The following is a 20,374-nucleotide window of genomic DNA, read 5'->3' as shown; positions in this document are numbered from 1 at the left end:
AAACAGATTTTGGAATGACAAATATATTCCTAGGCTTTCCCGATTTCCTGACAATAAAATGTAATTTAATCAGGTCACTTGCTGCACACTTTGACAGCCAGGCCGTAATTGCGAGTTTGCATTTTTATTCCAAGAGAGAAAATCTATTTTTGAGAGAAAATTGCAGGGACAACAATGTCTTAGTTGGAGAAGAAAAGACTCTGACCAGAGATTTAAGAACTGGCAAACTCGTAATTGTATGGTTTCTTGTACTGGTTTAAAATTGCGTGTACAAAAGCATAATGCAATAATTAAGGGCCTGCAAATGTGCATCAATATAATTGTAACAATGTCAGTGATTTTTTTACTATTTATTTTTACTGCCTGTACCCTGCAAATTGGAAAAATGGTGACATTGGGAAAAGTACAAAATCAGGCCAAAAAAGCTAATATAATGGCAAATATACATGTTTCACATTGTTATGCATACATAATGCTGTGAAATAGTTATTTTTGTTAAGATTTAATTTATTCTTCAAGAATGTCATTGCCTTTTTAATTCATTAAGATAATCTGCATTTATCAAATTGGGAAGAAATTATCAATTTTTAGGAAAAATGACTTAATGTACATTTTTTCATAAGGGGAAACAGCCTTTATAAGGCAGTAAATTGCGCCAAAACTATCACTGATTGTGAATATGTGTGTAGTACAAGAATCATAACTCTTTGACTCAATGTTACCAGATTACTTCCCTTGGTTAAAGAAATGCTGAATCATTGTACAAAATTATACTAAAAATGTGAATGGGGGTAATATATGGCAATACATGTTTGACACTTGCACATAATAAGAACCATAACTCTTTAGCCCACTGTTCCTAAATTGTCTTCCTTGAAATGCATTGTTTAAGCACATGAAATTACTTTTCATTACACTATGAACATTGTAGATGGATGTGAAAGGAACCTGAAACATCAATAGATTCAAATATGACAGTGTGTGTTTTAAAAGAAGCGAAACTCAAGGAACAAATTGTCTCCCTTGATTTAATGAAAAAATCTAGCACAGGTTCAAGTTTGATCAGAGATTTTTCAAATAACGTTAATACTCAATTACAACTTTGACATGAATGTGTACATGCTCAAGTGCACATAATGTTTCATTACTTTATTAGTTAGAAAATAATTATATATAACACTTCATATTTCCAAAGAAAATTATATTGAAAAATATCTGAATATAAGAATGATGTGTTTCTTTCCTGATGTACCACCCTCTTTCACCATGCTCACTGTCCTTTCCTACACTTAAAGTCAGTGGTGTCCCACACCTATAGCAAGTGCTTTCCAAAGGATTCCCATACCATCTTCATTTCCAAATTTTCACCAGGTACTTATAACTGAGTGTCTGATGTCAATTATTTTGTGAACAACAATCAGTACAATGAAAAATACAGGGAAAAGCCTAGTAGTCGAAAATTCAAAAATACTCCCTGTTTAGGGCACAAGGCAAACAACCTTGAAATATAGATACAAACATAAAACACATACACAAATACCAACACCAAAAATAAACTAACACAAGCCTGGATCCTAATACTAGTATGTGCTGGCAATAAGAAATCATCATGCTGTACCATTGATATGCTCAAATTAGTCCTGAAGGTATTTTACCAGTACAGACTGCATATTTCGACCTCTGTTATAGACATACATTATGTGACCAATGCAACTGAGGAAATTTGTTTAGTTGGGAAATCACACCACATGCTTAATTGGATTCCAATCCAGATTGACTATAAAATCTGGGACATAATAACATGAATTTGTTAATTTCTAAATCTATGGCAAATCCAAACCCTTCACTTGCCGGCTTGAGAAGTCATAGGCTTATGCTTGTGTTATCTGTTGCAATGACAATAAGTAAATGATAAGATAACTCTGCAACTCATTTACCACTTGTTATAGCCCTTGATAGATTGGCAGTAATGAGTTAACAAGAGAATGCCATACACAGAAACCTGCACATGTTTCCCATCAGGCTTATTGGAAAAATGATCAAAGAGCGCCTGCACCAGCAGTTAACTACTTCTCTTTAAGCTGTATTGATATGAGCTGTGCTTGGAATAAATGTCTTTGTATCAGAAAATTTTGTTTATAATTTCTGGAATTTGGATTTTAAGTAGTGGCATTAAAAATGATTTTTTAAATAATGTATGATTCACTCAAATATGATATTTGTTGATCACTACTGAATCTGTTAAGCTTAAGACAAACTGCATCATTTGAAGCACTTTTCAAGAATCTGATAAGCTTATGAAATTTATTCACAATGTCTGAACCACAAAATGGATGTCAGATCACTCTGACTACATTACCTCTTGAGTAATGCCCCTTGGTTAACTGAGATAAATTTGCATCCATATCAAGTGCTCTTATTCTGACATGGTTTCATGGAAGTTCGGGTTGTTTGTGTTATTTTTTTGCAGATAGTTGGTGGTCAATTTCTGCCATAAGTCGGTCAATTTTTCCAGTTAGTTGGTGGTCAATTTCCCCTGTTTAGTTGGTGGTCAATTTTTCCTGTTCGTTGGTGGTCAATTTCTCCTGTTATTTGGTGGTCAATTTCTCCTGTTAGTTAGTGGTCAATTTCTCTAGTTAGTTGGTGGTTATTGTCTCCAGTTAGTTGGTGGTCGACTTTTCCAGTTAGCTGGTGGTCATATTCTCCAGTTAGTTGGTGGTCGACTTTTCCAGTTAGTTGGTGGTCATATTCTCCAGTTGGTTGGTGGTCAACTTCTTTAGTTAGTGGGTGGTCAACCTCTCTAGTTAGTTGACTAATCAAAAGTTCTTCAGTTTTTTCTACTCCAGTTAGCTCATGGTCAATTTCGGTTGGTGGGCATTTTCTCCATTTGGTTGATGGTCAACTTCATCAGTTAGTTGGTGGTCAACTTCACCAGTCAGTTGGTGGTCAACTTCACCAGTCAGTTGGTGGTCAACTTCATCATTCAGTTGGTGGTCAACTTCATCAGTCAGTTGGTGAACAATCACCACTCAGTTGGTGGTCAACTTCACCAGTCAGTTGGTGGTCAACTTCATCAGTCAGTTGGTGATCAACTTCATCAGTTAGTTGGTGGTCAACTTCATCAGTTATTTGGTGGTCAACTTTATCAGTTAGTTGGTGGTCGACTTATGTTGGTTTGCAATAACTCCAGTAAGTTGATGGTCAGCATCTCCTGTAAGTTAATCTCCAGTAAGTTGATGGGCAATTTTTCCAGTTTGTTGTTGGTCAACTGCTCCATTTCAATGGAGGGGTCAACTTCTCCATTTTAATGGAGGGGTCAACTTCTCCATTTCATTAATGAGGTCAACTGCTCCATTTCATTAATGGGGTCAACTGCTCCATATCATTAATGGGGTCAACTGCTCCATTTCATTAATGGGGTCAAGCGCTCCATTTCAATGGTGGGGTCAACTGCTCCATTTCATTGATGGTCTATTTCTCCAGCTGTTGGAGGTCAACTTTCTCAGTTAGTTCACAATCAATTTCTCCAATAAGTTGATTCTAATTTCTACAGTTATTTAATGATTGATTTCTCCTTTGTTAATTTTTTTTAAATAAATCACCAAGGTTGCTTTTAGTGAAGTCATGGCTTGGGTAGATATTGGCATTTTTCTTGTAGTGCATGGCAAGTAAAGGTCCGTTTTTGCTGGTCCTCTCAAAGAGAAAAGCATGCTATGGCAGTGATGTAATCCATTACCAGGAGAAAACAAGGCCACATTGGAAAAAGCTCCATATGACTCACAGTTCCTTGGTGACTCACCAAACTTTTGTGTCCTGGTTGTTTGGCATGGGAAAGTAAAAGCGAAAACGCTCTAAGTAACATTAAAATTAGAGGCTTTTAGGCTTTTTTTGCTCTCAGCCTGCTTGACTACAGCCATGGAACAACAACACAACAGTCAGCAATCTTAATTCTCAGTTCTTGCAAGTTATAGCAGGTTTTCATGCTTTGTCAAGGAAAATTGAGGAAAATCAAGTGAAAATATTTCTGCTGATTGGGAAGAAAAAAAGATAATCGTATTTCCTGTGAACATGAGATTGTGCTTCAAATTTCTTTATAATAATTCTTGTCTTGTTAAGTCACTTGTTGGTGTCAAATTTGTGTGAGTTCCAAGAGTAATGTGACATTTCTTAAATTAGGCAAATTTAGTAAATTTTGTAAGAAAAATAGTACTGGAATAGTGTAAATTCTTAGATACATATTCTGCCCTGGCCAAAATATGCCCCACCAATATTTGCCTGCGCTGATAATGATGATGATGTAATGATGATAATAATTATAAAAAATGTATATGTTGTATAATAATAATAATAATAATAATAATAACAATAATAATGATATATGTTATTACATTGACAACTTTTCTTGCAAATTTCAAATTTGTGTGAGTTCAGTTGTCCGGTTAGCACACTTGCTTTATACCTAGTCAAAACAGGTTTGATACCCAGTCTGTGAGCTTGGTTTGTGGTCACCAAGCCGGATAATTGGGTTTCCCCCGGGTACTCCAGTTTCTCCCTCAACACCACATCACACTCTGGCGTAATATCATGCCAACAAGAGTGATTAATATAATGTTGAATAACTTGTTTCACAATCGTTATAAAATAAATAAGTTAAAAACTAACATTTCATTTCAGAAAATGACAGAAGGGATAGTTTAAAGGGACTCATCAAAGATTTGTAAAATACACTTCAAGTAATGTTGATATTTGCTCAATTATTGTCTTTGAAGACCACAATTTTGAATACCGTTAGTAATGCAATTCATCAAAATATTGTATCGTGATTGGTTGATGGATATTATCATGTGATGTTTCCAATGTATTTGACAAATGTTTAAATATACATCGGCTTTTGTATGAGTTTTTGTGGCAGAGTGGTGAAGGAGTCAGTTTTCTAATTTTTTCTTGACTGTACCAGCATGGGTTTGCTCCCTACTACAACCAGAATTTTTTACACTTCAGTTGTATTCCTGCTATTTTGGTATCAAAGAATAAAATTAATATCCAATTAGTGTTTTCAGATGCATTACCGTGAAATAGCATTTTGGTCTCAAAACATAAGCAAGTCCCTTTAAAAGCTTCAGGGTGATTTTGTGCGTCAGTGAAAACTTGGCGCAGGGGTCAATACAGTGTACCTTTGCTTCCATTGTAATAAATCAATACTTGTAATTAAGGTACAATGTTTTTCACATTGCAGACTGATTGGTATCATTAGTTTTATAATGATTCCTAGAAATATAGTGTAAATCTGTAATGATTACATTTACAATGAAAGTGTAAGCCAAACATAATAATATTTTGAATGTTTAATAAATATGCAATTATTGAGTATCAAGCCCTGGTACCTGGTTTCATGTTTAAAAACATAAAAGCGCTCTTTGAATAATACATTATAAACATATTATCATGTTTTGGGTGTGTATGCATCAACAAGACTTTGACTATGTTTTGATGTTTTGTCTTATAGCAATATGTATTGCATAAGAAGGATCAATTAAGTTTTCAAGAAAGTTTTCAGCGGATCTAATGACTCATTGGCGAACAATGGTTGACAAATAACCGTGGAAAGACAACCTTGGACTAACAACATTGGACAAACAACAATATTACACAAACAACCTAAAACAAATAACCTCAACATCTTCAGACAAACAACCTTTGACAAACAACCTTGGACAATCAACCATGGACAAACAACCTTGGATAAACAACCTTGGTCAAACAATCATGGACAAACAGCCTGTGCCATGTTTTAAAAGTCGACAAAATCACTCTGATGTTTTTAAAAGGATTCACACATGTTTTTGGACCATGGACAAACAGCCTTGGACAAACAACCTTGGAAAAACAACAATGGACAAGCAACAGTAGAAAAACAACCATGGACAAACAACAATGGACACAACCTTGGACAAACAACCTTGGACAAACTACCTTAGAAAAACCACCTTGGATAAAACAACCTTGGACAAACAACCTTGGACAAACCACCTTGGACAAACAACCATGGACAAACAACCTTGGACAAACAAACATAGACAAACAACCATAAACAGATAGCTTTGGACAAACAACCATGGACATACAACCTTGGACAAACAACCATGCTCAAACAACCTTGGACAAACAACCATGGACAAACCACCTTGGACAAACAACCTTGGACAAATAACCTTGGACAAACAAACTTGGACAACTAATCTTGGACAAACAACCTTGGCCAAAAAACCTTGGACAAACAAACTTGGACAGACAACCATTGACAAAAAACCTTGGACAAACAAACATAGACAAACAACCATAAACAGATTGCTTTGGACAAACAACCATAGACAAACAACCTTGGACATATAACCTTGGAAAATAACCTTTGACAAATAACCTTGGACTAACATCCATGGACAAACAACCTCTGACAAACAAATATGGACATACAACCTTGGACAAACAAACATAGACAAACAACCATAAACAGATTGCTTTGGACAAACAACCATAGACAAACAACCTTGGACATATAACCTTGGAAAATAACCTTTGACAAATAACCTTGGACTAACATCCATGGACAAACAACCTCTGACAAACAAATATGGACATACAACCTTTGACAAACAACCTTGAACATATAACCTTGGAAAAATAACCTTGGACAAATAACTTTGGACAAACAACCTTGGACATACAACCAGGGACAAACAACTGTTGACAAACAAACATGGACATACAACCTTGGACAAGCAACCTTTGACAAGTAACCTTGGACAATCAACATAGATAGACTACCTTTGACAAACAATCCTGGTCAAACAACCATAGAAAGACAACCTTTGGCAAAAAACCTTGGACATACAACATTGGATAAACAACCAATAATAAACAACCTTGGACAAAACAACTGTAGACAAAAAACCACCAACAAACAACCTTTGTTAAACAACCTTTGACAAACAACCATTAATAAATGGCATTGGACAAACAATCATTAACAAACAACCTTGGACAAACAGCCTTGGACAACCATTATATAGGACTTGAGACTATCTTGTATAGGACTTGAGACTATCTTGTATAGGAGTTGAGAATGGTCACAAGTCTGATTCTGCTTTTCACCAATAAAATTACTAAAGTCTTCTGGGTAAGACTTTAAATTGGGGTCTTAAGTGCCAGTGCCATAGATTGGCTCATGTTAAAGAATGAGGGTAGCTCTATCCAGAGTTACATTCTGACTTTAATTTGGCGAGGGAGGAGGAAAATATCAATATTTGAAGAGAAAAATAAAAACAGGTCTCTGCTGATGTTTATGTTACAGAATCTATTACCATTCTCTTTGCACACTTCAGATAAGTTAAGAGTTGTGTCATTGTCAACAGAAAAGAAATCCTTAATAAAACCCAGTCAAATGACAAGGTCTGCATAATTATTTCATGCAAACCACATCTTATAGGATTTTTAACAACATATTATGTGCCAATCTTTTATATAAGAACAGTTAAATGACATAGTCTGCAGGGAAAAAACAACAACATGTAATATGTCAGTCTGTGGTAATCTTGATATAGTTACTCCACAGAGAAATTATTTCATTCCAGGAATCACTTTACTGGGAGATAAAACCAGGGCAATATTTCATCAGGCTGTGAAATATAGGTGAAAAACCTGTCCCAGAGATTGGATTGATTTTTTCTGCTTTTCTGTGTGATTCTAGCAGTTGGAAAATTGTGAAGAGATAGGTTACCTTGTCGGTAGTACTAGTCCGCAAGGACTGAGAAGCACTGAATAGTTGGACGGTTGGGCGGAGGATTTTAGTAGTAGTTCAGACATGTAGGGTGCGAGTTGTATGCCCAACAAAGCAGGGTTGGGTATCATTACAAAGGGCTTGTGTACTTCTGATATTAAGAGAATTGTTTAACATGTGAAATATAAGGTATGTTTTCCAGCTTTGTTTAAAGTTATGAATTAATTCTAGAATTAATATTTTTGAGAGATAATGGAAATTTGGGGGCAAAACTTTAAATGAAAATGGATTTTAATTGGATATTAATTAATTATTTGAAATTTAATTGGTGTGTGTGTGGTAAGTATTAAAGATTGATTAAGTCACAAGTGAAGGATTTGCTTGAACTTACCAAAGTGAGTGTTTTTCATACTCCTAAATAGGCTTTATCAGTTCTTGTTTGAGTTGTAAAAAATCTTGCTTTTTAGCCTTAAAGAATTATTGCACTCTTACTCCCAATTTAGATTTACCACAATTAATACAACTGTTTTGATATACCAAAAAGGATGAATAAATGTCGAAAACAATGTTTCTTATGAAAGATAAAGAGTTAAATTTGAAAGAATGGTGCAGAAAACATGGTATTTCTACCTTATAAGACAATAGTAGATCACAGTAAATCTTTTAGCACTCACCAATCATTTAATATTTTTGTGTTTTCAACTATTACAAACACTGTAATAATCTTGAGATCAGTAATTAATATTTTTATAAGTAGTTAAAGATGTATTACTCAAAAATATGTTTGTTATTCGTGTGTATACATGCATTGATTTTGAATAAGAGTGTCACTTTAAGATGAATAAGAGTGTCACTTTAAGATACTATTAAAACATTTAATATTGTAAGAACAATATTTTTTCAACATTTTCATTATAATATCATACAAGACTCTTTACAAAGAAATGTGTGATAAAAGACTTAGAAAGATAGCATGTAAAATAGAATCAACATGTTTTTTAACGACTTGCAAACTATTTTAAGCATACTTTATTTCTCATAATTGAATTGTCTCGAAGAACTCATTGCTTTAAGAAAAGAAAAGCAATTTGCAGAATTTATTGCACCATCTGCATGAAACCCTAAATGTTCAAACTTTTCCTCAGTTTTAATTTGCCTGTTTATGATGTGCTCACATTATAATAATACAATAAAAACTACAGGGACAAACCCAGTAGTCGAAAATTCAAAAATAAACCCTGTTTAGTTGCACAAAGCAAGGGCAAATTCAACGTCAATGGACTAGGGATCAAATGCATGAACACTATACATACACAAATACAAACACCACAAACAGAACACACACTCATTATAATAGCTTTATTTATAAATTATTGGATCCCCATATAAGGCACAGATTGTTTATAATAGTCACTGTTATTCAAACTTGAGTTTATAATGACAATAATGTGGCAAAGCCCATCATACTGGCTTAACTAATTATTGATTAAAACCCCTTGTTAAAGTGCAATAATTAGACATGCTTTCATATATTCCTTTATTGAACATCGGCAGCCGTGACACCGTACTAGTGCAAAAACCTTGCTCTTGGCCATAACTCAAAGATGTATTCAAGATGTTGAAATGAAACTTGGTAAAGACAAATATATAGAAATTATAGCAAGGCCCATAACTCTGACTTTATTAACTGTCCAGTTATGATCCTTGTTTGACTGAGGTAATAACAGACAAGCAAGGACATTCCCTCTACAGCGCTCTTGTGTGGTAACTTAATTACCATTGCAAATAGAATGCTATTAAAATGATGATATCATGCACTTTATTTTTTTTAACTTTTATTTTTTATTACAAATATTATCCATTTAACAATTTTATCTCCAGTGTAACATTTTATCAAACGATACGAAAATAAATCAGCAATGGTTTTAATGTGTTTCTTATGTCAGAGCTGCTTTCAATAAAATTGCTTTATTGATAAGAATAAAATTGCTTTATTGATAAGAATAAATACACACTTTGATCTTTTAATAACGCTGCATTCAATCTAACAAACAGTACAAATCATGATCAGATTATGCTTTAAAAAAAACATTGTATTTTCTACTTTTAGGCAGAAAAATAAAAATTAATTGTTTCCAATTTTACACTGAAAATATAGGGTAGGTTGAGATATATAGGAAAGTTGTGCCTTAATGTATCCTTCTAACACTGGTATTTGTAGCTATTTTGTGGAAGTACAATCATGAATTTTTCTTTAAAAGAAACTACCAAATATTTAACCCTAAAAGGCAAAGAAGAAGAAAAAACAAAAAAAACAGTCAGAACTATTTTTCTGCCGTTAATACAAAAATTAACAAGAACTATTTTTCTGCCGGTAATACAACTATTAACAACAACTATTTTTCTGCCGGTAATACATAACTTAATGATTCAGGTGCAATGAAATTATGGTTGGTCAGGAAATCAGGAAAAAATCAAATTAATTTCTTTGCCACATCAAATTCCTAATTTTTGATGGCAATAACTGCAGTATCAGTCTTTATAAATTCATATAATTCAAATTATATTAAGTAAATGCCAATATATCAGTTTTTAACGCACGTAACCATTAACGCAGGAAAAAGGAAACTATAATTTCAGAGAAATTCAATATAAGTGCAAAGGTTACTTTTTCCTAGTTATTCCTAACCTTGATTAAGTTAAGTGTTAGAAAAACATCTCGACTGTAGCCTTGCAAATCAATGGTAGGATTCAAGTAATCCTTAAATAAACTTCAAATCTAATGTTAACGCACAAAGATGCTGCTAAAAGCACTGGTTGAAATTAGCATAAGCCCACAAGCCTGGCACTGGTAAAATGCTTTCCGGGCTTAGTCAAGTTCTGGATTTTATAAAGCAAGGATTGCTGAGAATTTTTATGCCAAGCAATTGTGTTAGAATTCAGGCTTGTTCATCCAAAGGTCTACTTTTGATGACTACTTTGAAGTACTGTTTGTGTCCCTAACAGCTTAAAAAAGGCAGCTGGATCCTCAGTCATATATCATGCTGATTACTATTTGTTTACAGCTCACTTGCTGACTTTATTACATAAATCATTGCCCTAATACTACCTGTTTCAAATCCCTGAAACAAGCTATGGAATTTGTCTATTAAACGACAGATGCATTCCTTAAACTGATGCCTGAGGGTGAAATTAGCACAAGCCCACAAACCCTGTGCTGAAAAATGCTTTCCTGGCTTTCTCAAATTCTGGATTTATATTCTTATAAAGCAGTGCTTTTTAAATGTTTTGATGCCAAGCACTGTTGAACAATTTGGGGCTTGTTCATATCCAATAGCCTTATTTCAATGATAAGATTTCATTTCCAAAAAGAGACCTTAAAAATGTTCTACTTTCTTTTGAAAGGTCTCTTCTAACAGTTCATTGCCCCTGTTACTATTTAATTCGCCAAAAAATACCTCTGTTCTGCTATGGTTAAAAGCCCTAGTTATAAGCTAATACAGCTAATTTCCAAAATTTCTTTGACTGATACTATTTCATCTGCAAAGAAGGGTCTTTGTTCTACTTTTGGTTGAAATTAGCACTTGTTTTACAAGTTATTGCCTTAGAAACAAGTAGTTTCCCATGCCTTGAACAAGGATTGAAATTGATATAAAGCTTTTTTGAGGATTAAACATAAAAGGGGTAACTACAAGCCTCATACCATGATCAACAATTGTTTTATATCCATCTTCTGATGTTTAATCTTCATTGCCATTTAGCTAGTCTTGTAGTGGTTGTATAAGCTGTCTGATACATGATCTTCTGTCAGCCTTGCAGCTTTGATGTGGGTAGTTTTATCTTTGTATCTTAATTGTGTCTTAGCGCATGGCTATTGCTTTGATATTCGTCCATAAGTGTTGCTGTTTTCCTTTTGGTCAAGTGATTGGTGTCTGTAGAGAACTTTTTTATGTGCTCATGAATTGTGTAATGTTGTAAGGTATGTTCTAGAATATTTCTTACCTCTTTTTGGGGTTATTGAGCATGTCTGTGTGGTTTCTAATGCATTGCAGGAATATTGTTATATTTTATGCAACGTTATATAGTTAAATAGTTTAAATGTGGTAATAACATAGTCTGTAAACGGGTTTATTTCTGTGTCTTTCAGGATGCATTTGCAGAGTGCAACAGTGTAGTACACCAAGATGAGATGCAGGACTATTCTCCTAGGGAGAAATCTACATCAACACCTGAAAACACATCCCATAATTCCATTGTCTCTACCTCTTCCCATAATTCCTCAGTCTCAATGCAACTTCCTGTCAGCATTTTGGCTCCCAGCTCCAGCAATGTAGTCGGCCATGATTTGCAGCCCATAAATGGGAACCAATTTGGAAAAGATTCAAATTTACCTGGCTCCTCTTCGGAGAAATGTGGCGTGACTCAGCTAGCCGGATCGGCCATGGTTGGGACTGACTCACATGTGGTGAGTCAACAGAATCTGGGCCATGGAAGTCAGCAGACACAGCAGTCTGCAAACAATGACAATAACAACAATAATGAAGAAATTCTCCGACTGCAAATTGAACAAGCAACAGAAGAAAAAATACTATTGAGTCTTGAAGTTGCAAAACTAAAAGCACAGTTAGACACGCTGTCACAAAATCAGAACTCTGAAAACACCGAACATGGCAATAGCACCTCTGATAGGGAACCTTTGTTTGTAAGTTATAATACAACTGCAGGAGATTTGAATGCAAACGTTTCAAATGGTGAATATGAACGTCAGTTTACTGCACCTAAAATATCCATCACCTCTCAGGGAAATAACCACAGGGACTTTAATTCAAACATGACTGTAAATACCTATATTGAAAATGCTTCAGAAGTAAGTGGACAGTTAACGGTGTGTCCAACTGGTTCCAGTCCTATAATGACTGGATTTTCTACACCAAAAAGGCAATACCCTACTGAAGAGGATGATATTAACCTTACGCCGTACATTTTAGCAAATCCAAAGCATTCAGATCACACAAACAATAATGGACTTAACTCAGATCAGCTAATGTCGCAATTTGCACATGTTGAAAATGTCCCTGAAAAAAGAACCATTGATTTTGAAGACAAAACACAACCAGATATTTATTCAAAAACAAGTGTGCAATATGCTGAACCGCCTTTGTGGACACCACTGGCTATGAAAACTGTGGCCAAGAGGTATAAACAGGATAACAGCTCTGGAACCAATGACATTCATGGTGCAACTGGTGAAACTCATGAAAAGAATATATCAAATATTGATGTTTCTAACACAGGTGGGCTGGTACCGCCTGAAAAAACACTTGGTCCTGCAACTGAGTCACAAGAAGAAATTTTCCAAAATGTTGTACAAAAAGAAATGTCAGACTTCAATACTGCAAAAGGTCTTAAGACGCCTCCCTCAACTAAAAGACATTCCGCATTTAGAACTATTGCCAATAAAACTGGGTTGTCACCTTCTGTTGGTGCTCTGTCCTTGAAAGCAAACACAGGGAATAAAAAGTGTGGTGCAGTCCAAAAGCGCTTGGGGACATCTTTGGTCAGTGCTGTTTTGCGATTGGCTGATGACAGGTACCTGGAGGCTTTATTAGATGACGAAGTTGAGTTGTACGCTTGCCGTCTTGTGCTGCCGATTGTTGGATCAGATAGATGCTGCAACCCCGTTAGCACAATGCTCACAGACGGAGATGATATGGTGGGTAGACTTTCCTTATTCAATATTGTAACAAAATCAGCTTAAAGGTGTATTTCATTGGCCTGTTTCATTAATGGATCTTAGTCGTTACTTAGAAAGTCTTTCATCACAAATGGAATCATGTTGATTTTCAATATTCTCAAATTTGTTTTGGACTTAAGTGCTTTTTCTGACCTTTTTGTGGATGGGGCCACTGTCCTTTGAAATATTAAAATATTAACACTAAATTATGGAAAAGCAACATTTTTTCGAGCAACCATTAATGAAAAGATGCTACTAGAAAATTGGCTTATAACATTGCTCACTGTGACTTCTATGCCAAAATACACTTACAAAGTTGAATTTAACAACAGTTCTTTGACTAAATAATGGAGAAAAATTATGTAAAATATATATTTTTCAAATTTGTGATTTTTGCTATTACTTTTGTGAAAATGAAGTCTTTTTTAAATGTGAACAGGCTACATTTTAGGAAGAGAAAAACAGTGAACAGAGATACCAGTTGGCTACAGTATAATTCATACAAATATATATGAGGGGGAAAACTATGAAAAATTGACATTCATTAAGAGATAAAATTCAACTCCTGCCTAAAATCTACAATGAAATAGGCCAAAGATGCCTTATTTTAAAGGCTAAATAATCTGTCTTGTTTATTTTTTCTTGCTTACTCTGCAACTGTACTATTTTTTTGGTGAATGGCCCTTAACCTTAGAATTGTGAAAATAGCTACAAAATGCCTAATATTTTTAATTTACGGTAGTATTTCAAACAAGGAAACAAAATGTGAATTTTTTTAAGAGATTTAAAGAATACATTTAAAAATAACTGTACTAGTTGACTTGATAATAGTTGAGAGTAGAAAAAAATGGAAAAATTTGGATTGTGAATTTTTAGTCCAATTTTGGTGAAAAAGGTATACTTTTTGATAATGTGAATGGGACAGAATTTTGCTTATAAAGAAACACTGATCTGTATGATTTAAACATTCCATCACTTTTTTCATGTGTTACATGTAAGCTTGTTTGTTGATTGAAAATTATTTTCATAGCCTTTAAATGATGCATCTAGTGAAAGGCATTCTATTAAGAATTAGAAGTATGAACTCCCAACCATGGAAGGTCACAGAATTTCCCCCTTATTGTATAATTATGCTGATAAAATTATTTTCAACTAAAACATACCAACCCAAATTCATTTTAATTCAAGATTTATTGAAAATGTGACTTAAAATATATTGTGGCAATGACACCTGGTTTGGATATTTTGAACTTCCAACCATCCACCTTAAAAAGTTTTTCTTTCAAAATGTTGGTAGTTCTGTACTTCAAAGGACCCCATTTGGGTAGTGTTAGTTTTCTAATGAAGTCTTTTAATACAAATGAAAAAAAAATTGGTTTGATTAGGGTTACATCCATTCCAAAAACAGGTAGGTAAGTAGGCGTTTTAAAAATAAAATAAATTATTATTATGATATAAAGGACCTTACACAAATTGCCATTTAATACACACTTTTCTGAAACAAGATAAGGAAAAGTTATAAAGGAGTCCGTAACTTTTCTGTAATGAGTTTCAGAAACTTGTTTCTAGCACACCGAATAGTCATTTCCGGTGATTTCAGCTGTGCTGGAAAACTCCATCTGGCATCCCCCCATGCCATATGAGTCACGCACTGACGTAACACTTTCAATTTCTTTTATTAAACACTTAATGTAACCATAGTTATGAGATTTCAATAGATGAGTTCCATTATCATTTCCTTTACAAAAATATTCCTTAAAAACAAAACAAAATAACCCTTAAAAGACGTGATAGCGAAGGAACTTATTTACGTATGCAGTGAATACAAATTACTGCGCGTCATGAAGTCAGTAAACATCATCGCATACGCTTTTTGGTGAAATGTACAAAAACGCGCTTTCTTGTGAATTTTCTTACAAAAAATGTAATTTAAGGTATGCTAAAAAAATATCTATCATGTGTGTCCGTTCCGGATAGAAAAATCCGACCCTCAGGCAAGCCTCGTTACCTGGTAACGCAGGTGCCTTCGGGTCTGATTTTTCCATCCGGAACCGGAACACATGATAGATATTATTAGTATTAAAGTGGCACAATATAGGTTGATCATGATCAATGCAAAAACATCTTTTTTTATTTGAATGCATTATAAGCTACGTTTGTCTCATTTGGCTTTTAAACCAGAACAAAGATTTGTGTACACTTGGAGTTATTTGTGATATTTTGACGTTGCTTATTTTTTAACTGGGAAATTTGTGGTCACAACGGGTTTTTTATCTGTTCACAAATCATTTTTTTGGTTTTTAGCTCGACTATTTGAAGAATAGGTGGGCTATACTACTCGCCCCGGTGTTGGCGTTGGCGTCCGGTTAAAGTTTTAGGGCAAGTTGGGATTTTCACTTATAATACCTTTATTCAATTTACTTAATACTTCACCAAGTGTTCAGGGCCATCACATGATGAGGTTAGATAACTCCATATTATTCTTTACACAGATTATGGCCCATGATTGACTATAGAACTTAGGTTAAAGTTTTAGGGCAGGTTGGGATATTTATTAATAACTTCTATACCCTTTGTTCAATTGATTTAATACTTCACACAATTGTTCAGGACCATCACACAATGAGGTTACATAACCCCATATCATCCTTAATACAAGTTATGGCCCCTGATTGACTTAGGTTAAAGTTTTAGGCAAGTAACAGTTAAGGGCAAGTTGGGATTTTAATAAAAAAACTTCTTTACTGTTCATTCAATGCACTTAATAAAATTCAAAATTATTTATGATCATCTTACAACAAGAAACATAACTCCATTTTAACCCTAAATACAAATTATGGCCCTTGAAATATTTTTTTTCTTTTGACAGGCATATTTGTATATTCTTAACCACATTTTCATCATGGGAAATCAAGTTATTTGAATGACTTGTGTCATTGTTTGGGTGGGCTGGTGGGAGGGCACCATCAAAGTCACCTTATGTATCGAATAATTTTGACATAAAGAGACCAAACTTGGTATTATTACATCGTTATTGTATTCTAAGTCAAAGCGGCGTAGTCGAGCGCGCTGTCTTACGACGGCTCTGTTATCATTACAGTCAAATGAGTTAAAATAATAATGCTTAAAAAAATAAATAGAAAAATTGGCATCAACTTATATTGTATCCCTTTAAATGGAAATGGATGTTAGTAATTTTGATCCCATGATGAGGATTTTGTTCAATACAGTCGAACTCCATTGGCTCTGACTCTCATGGACCGGCAAAGTTATATCAAGCCTTTAAAAAATCGAGCCAAGCGGGAATGCTTACCTTCAGTATAAAGAAATTAAGGTACTTTACATTTAGTTCGAGCCAACGAGAATATCAAGCCAAGCGAGTTCAAGTCAACGGGTTCGAATGTATTTGGTATTAGTAAAAACTTTGTTTCTAAATTAGTCAATGTCAAGTTATATCATAACTAGTGTAACATAAGAAAAAAAGTTATATTATCTTGAAACAAGGAATGTCATCTGATAAATGTATGTTATATAGACAGTCATGTTCTTAAACGCCAAGGCCAAACCCATTCAATTTTCAAGAATTTATATTACCTGTCTGGAAATGAAGGTTATAAAACACTGATTACAGAAATAAGGCAGGGCCAAATTGATTCTATGTTTATTGATCTTATAATATATAGGCAGGAAAGTTTTTGTCTTTCAAATTGTGAAAAACAATAATAACAATTTAAACTCCAAGTTCAATATAATCAGAATATAATTCAATATATTACAGATTTACTGTTTTGACATTTTATTTTTTTGTTGTCTTGGAATGAGCCAATTTTTGCGTAAATATCTAACAGCCAGTGATATAAGACTGCTGAAAAAGATCAGATCGCAGATATTCATTAATACGTTTGAATATTAATGTTTTATGGCTAAAAGCATTACTAATGCTTTAAAGGGGCTGTACTCCGTATGATAAAATAGTGAAAAAAAAAGAAAACTGTCGAAAACTGACATAAACTTGGCATCGATGTGTACAATGCATTGAAACTTTCTAACTGAAGTACCACATAGTTTACAATTTATTTAAGTTTAGCAGTTATTTCGTATTTTTCCATAAAAAAGATTACTGGGAATGTCTACCAGGTATAATTCATTTTTTATGCGTAATTGGCTAGTCGGTGTTATCACATGATATTACCGAGGTAGGTATATAGCTTAGTAATGTCACCCGATTAGAGTAAGCCGTCGTAGCTCAGTGAATATGACGCTGGACTGCAATTTTGGCGACACGGGTTCCAACCCGGTCTCCAACACAATTTTTTTTTACGTTTTGGTACTGTTTTTTACAATTATGATATCAAAGCGTAACTCGTTCTATTAGATAATAAGACGAAAAATAAAACAGATGCTGAAACGTTCCATCTGTAAGAGTGCAGCTTTAAAGAGCTGACAATGAAATGAGTACATGAAAATAGATTTTACCCAAAAAGTTAATTTCTATTCAAATATGTACCTACGTACAGATATATATTTATAGCTTTATCATTAAGTTAAAAATTCCATGGTAAAATCAAATTAGCACTCATTGACTCAGAATCTCAAAGATGGGGGGGGGGGGTTGGAGGTGGGGGGGGGGGACGTTTCAAGGCACTTTGGTATTTTTCCTGTCACGTTATGTAGGTTTTTTAAAATTGGAACCGGGCAATTAACAAACTATTTGGTGTGGCCTAATTGTATTGGAATTTTAGACACATAATTTGCATCTTGCAGAAAAAAATGTAGATTCCAAGTGTAGAACAATGATTGTTTTCTTGCCATTATTCTCCAGGAACTTAGATTTCAGTTTTATCTTCAGACAATTATAGAAGAGGGACACTTAACAAGAGTAATTTGTGTTCCAAAGGAGAATGTTATTATGAATAACTCAAGACACTCAATGTCCCCTATTGGCCTTCATCAATAATGATTATAAAACTTTTTTGGAATAAGTGAACATTAATATGACAAATTATTGCTTTCAAACAAACTATATTTCTTTAATACCATTTACATTCAGGGACAAAATAAGCTCTCTACAAGAAGTGATGATTATATTTAATTTTCCATAGCTTTAACTTAAGCATATATATAATTATACATGTAGATGTCTTACCGGTAATTTTCAAACTTGACCCATTTTTCTGAAATTGATTAGGACTATTTGCCTGCTAATTGGAATGAGTTTGATTTTGAAATAAGTTTATGAAATAAAGAAATTTCATTGAGGCCTTATAAATTTAGCAACATTTATGATGATGATAATGGGACTGGTGCATCTACATGTAACTGTGAATTTTGTGAATGCTTTGAGAATCATTTAGACATACTCAATAATTTTGAAGGACCAGAAAATAAAATAACCTATAAGTCATCATCAGCAAGAATTATGCACCGAACTTTTGAGTGCTACATAAGGACCTGGAAGACAAGAATCCACTCTGCATTTAACGATGTTGAAAGCATGTAATAAATTCTATGATGAACAAATCTCTCGAAATGCTTTTCGGAGAAAAATGCGCCTTTTGACTTGACATGTCAGAGATACTTTATAAGCAGAGAATACAATCATCCAAAGAATGAAAACAGCTGTCTCTGTTTGACAAAAACTCACATCCATTGACCTTAATGACAAGTGCAGTACTGTCAACATCCACGAGCACCAGTGCAAAGTACACCCCAGCTTCAGCAGTGCTCTGCTTCCTATCAATATTAAATCTCATTGGCTTAGTGCCTGGATTGTTTACAAATTAAATCTAAAAGAAAATGTGATCTTACAGAGCTGCAAAATCCACTGGCAATCCTTGAATGGGACATTTGTTCAGATGTTCTTGAATGAAATGAATCACCTCCAAAAAAAATTATTTGGTCTTGGAAAATGAAATTTAAATTTACAGCAGTTTTTGGAATTTTATGCACTAATCCCAAGTTCAAGTGAATGTCTGAATTTTCAGCTGAGCTTGCATTTCTTTGATGTCAGATTATGACATAATGGGGTGGAATCAAGATCTTTCTGCTTCAATTATTTAATGGGCTCGCTCATGTTTTGAAAAAATACACTATTTTTTATGACAAAATAAGTTGTGGAAAATCATTAGGAATGTTAAAACTAAGATATACTGACGGCTGGAACCCTTCAACAAATGTTGATATATGCTCAAAGATTGTCTTTGAAGTCCACGCTTTTAAATAGAAGTGTCAGTTACGCTCTTCAACAAAAGACTTAAAGGTTAGATAATATCCCAACTTATGTAGGAGTCCTCGTGGGCGAGTGGTTTTGTTGTCAGTTTTGTTTTTGTTTTTAGACTTAACCGTAGTGGGTTCACTCCCCATTAAAACCAAGTGTTTTTTTTAAACTTGAATTAAATTTTATTCTGCAATTTCAGTATTTATTAAAGAGTAAAATAATTATAGTATTGGTGTTTACAGATGCACATCATTCAGTAAAAAATAAAATGGTCCAAAAACATGAGCGAGTCCCTTTAAAATGTTCTTCTCTGTGTTTCATCCTCTTGTGAGTGTTTAATTGATTGTTTCCGCCTAACTACCTCATAGTTCTGTTTGCAAATCAATTTTATCATCATCAGTAATAATTGATGTAGAAAGAGATGGTAATCGTTTAATTAACAGCCTCCAGAATGCACTGAGATCATATTACAGTGAGCTAGGTGCACTCTCTTTTGTAACAGGATAAACCCCGTAGTTAAGGCCATGATTTCAAACTGTTTGTTTCTAGTGGCCTGAATTAAAATGCCATAACTGATTTTGACGTTGTCTGTTTTTCGAGGACAAAAGTCCATTTACATGAAACTTACATGAAACTTTAACATCTT

General features: G+C 34.1%; 1 protein-coding gene across 1 annotated transcript in view; it reads left to right on the top strand.

The window, feature by feature from the left end:
- LOC128234198 (uncharacterized) overlaps window positions 1-20,374 on the top strand; it is a 62,514-nt gene that overhangs the window by 29,996 nt on the left and 12,144 nt on the right. Inside the window, exon 13 of the mRNA XM_052948277.1 lies at window positions 11,925-13,490. Coding sequence (XP_052804237.1) covers window positions 11,925-13,490 — 1,566 coding nt within the window. The remainder of the gene's footprint in view (window positions 1-11,924; window positions 13,491-20,374) is intronic.

This window comes from Mya arenaria, chromosome 1, assembly GCF_026914265.1.
Source record: "Mya arenaria isolate MELC-2E11 chromosome 1, ASM2691426v1".
Taxonomy (NCBI): domain Eukaryota; kingdom Metazoa; phylum Mollusca; class Bivalvia; order Myida; family Myidae; genus Mya; species Mya arenaria.
Note: the sequence above shows the minus strand (reverse complement) of the source record. Positions and strands in the feature narration are given on the sequence as shown.